The sequence below is a fragment of the Hipposideros armiger genome, unplaced genomic scaffold (assembly GCF_001890085.2).
Source record: "Hipposideros armiger isolate ML-2016 unplaced genomic scaffold, ASM189008v1 scaffold_24, whole genome shotgun sequence".
Taxonomy (NCBI): Eukaryota; Metazoa; Chordata; class Mammalia; order Chiroptera; family Hipposideridae; genus Hipposideros; species Hipposideros armiger.
This window is the reverse complement of record NW_017731374.1, coordinates 6898752-6900577: the sequence shown is the minus strand read 5'-3', so window position 1 is coordinate 6900577 and position 1826 is coordinate 6898752. Positions and strand designations below refer to the sequence as shown.

Below are 1826 nucleotides of genomic sequence, written 5' to 3'. Positions count from 1 at the left end.
TAACAGAAGCGGTGTGTGACACAGAGTGTTGTCATGATAGAGGATGAAGTAAAGACACTCACAAAACAGAACTTCCAGAACTGCTTCAGAAAGTGGTAAGAATGATGGGATAAGTGTGTTTGAAGTGAGAGGGAGTATTTTGAGGGGGGTTAATGGCAATGTGTCCTTCACTGTAATAAATTTTTCTCATTTAAACATTCACCGTTTTCTTTTGATCACACCTCGCATCTATCCATCTATCTATCTATTTATCTATCTATCTATCTAGATATAGATATATATCTACTGTTCTATCTATCTGTCTAGATATAGATATATATACCTACTGTCATGAAAGCCTCTACCAAATAATTTTTTCAAAATAGCTTTCTGTAAAAATGTTGGATTCCCCATATCCTCACTAACATTATGATTACCAGTTTTGTTTAATCTTGTGAAACTGGTTTTTTAAAACAACTTTCTGTCTCCCTGTCCCTTGACAACCCACCCTGTTTTAGGCATTTGAAAATAACAAAAAATGTTAAGAAAAGCAATAAGCCTGGCCAGTGTGGGGACAGAGAATATATATCTCCTCCTATAAGCTGCCTTGCAAATAAGTACAGTATTTACTAGCCTGTACCAGCCCAGGTCTTCCCTTAGAAGTTTCCCAGAGAGGAAAGTGAATAAAAACAATTTTATAAAAGTGTTATAATAAAATTATTACACAAAAATAAAAAGTATATGCATCATACTAATATAGCATAAAATTGTTATATACGACTTTATAATAAAAACACTTTTTCCATTTGTCTGTGTATGAGGGGCCTGTGGGGGGCTCCGAGAGTTACCTTGCAGCCATCCATTGACACTTCCGGCCTGAACTGACCCCCGGCTTCAAATATCTGACCATTCCAGGCCCGGAAGCGCACAGCCTGCTTGGTGGGGGTCTTCCCTGTACCCTCCTGCCACACAGTCATGTTAAGGCAGTGGATGGTGATATGCTGTGTCACCTCAGAGCTTAGCAGGTGCAGAAAATTCATCTGGACCCGGCTGACGGCAAACTCGACCTGTGGAAGAGACACAGCAGTGAGGTAGGATCAGGCTTGACTCTCCACAGTTCTCAGAATTCTCTGGAGGGCTCAGGGATAAGCCCTTTACTGGTAAGCATTTCCCAGTCATGCTCCCAGATATGTGCCCACTTAAAAGACAAGAAAACTGAGGTCTGTGGGAGCTGGTCCATAGCCGAGGACTAACAAGGAAACAAGGAAGAGAAGGAACCGAGGCCTGCCTCACTCCAGAGCCGGAGCTGCAAGGATCCTGATACAATCTGATCCACAACCCCTCTCCTCCATGGTAGGGAGGTGGGGTCTTTGGAGCTGAGCTGGGATCCAAAGCCCCGAGCAGAAGATCTTGCCTGAGATTGAGAGGCTCTTGGAGAGCAGAGGAAATGAGAAATGCCCTCCCCATCCTCTCTGAGTTCCAAGATCCCCGGGAAGAGGGGTGGGATGGGGAAAAGGCAGACCTGACAACAAACAATAGGACAGGATTTATGGCTTCCATGGTGGTAGTGTGAGCTCTGACAGTTGGTTTTCTCTATTTTTATAATGCAAGTAACTGACTTAAATTAAGCTTTGATCCCATCCACTTTAAAGACGGCCACCTCCCATAAACACATTGCCAGCCAGCAACTGCATAAAGAACCAGAACACTTCCCCCACTGAGGCTCCTTTGTTTTAGAGATCTTGGTGGCTTTCAATAATTGATCATTTGGGCCACTTGTCTTTTCTCCTCCTGAGCTTTAAATTCACCCATAGTGTGAGCCCACAAAACCCCAGGCCCTGGCATGC

The 1826-nt window shown here is 43.6% G+C and overlaps 1 protein-coding gene across 5 annotated transcripts in view; it reads right to left on the bottom strand.

The window, feature by feature from the left end:
* Positions 1–1826, bottom strand: part of COL27A1 (collagen type XXVII alpha 1 chain) — a 141578-nt gene that overhangs the window by 7300 nt on the left and 132452 nt on the right. For all 5 annotated transcript variants that reach the window (XM_019635911.1, XM_019635910.1, XM_019635913.1 and 2 more), the window contains one exon: positions 828–1046. In XM_019635911.1, the coding sequence (XP_019491456.1) occupies positions 828–1046 (219 nt within the window). The remainder of the gene's footprint in view (positions 1–827; positions 1047–1826) is intronic.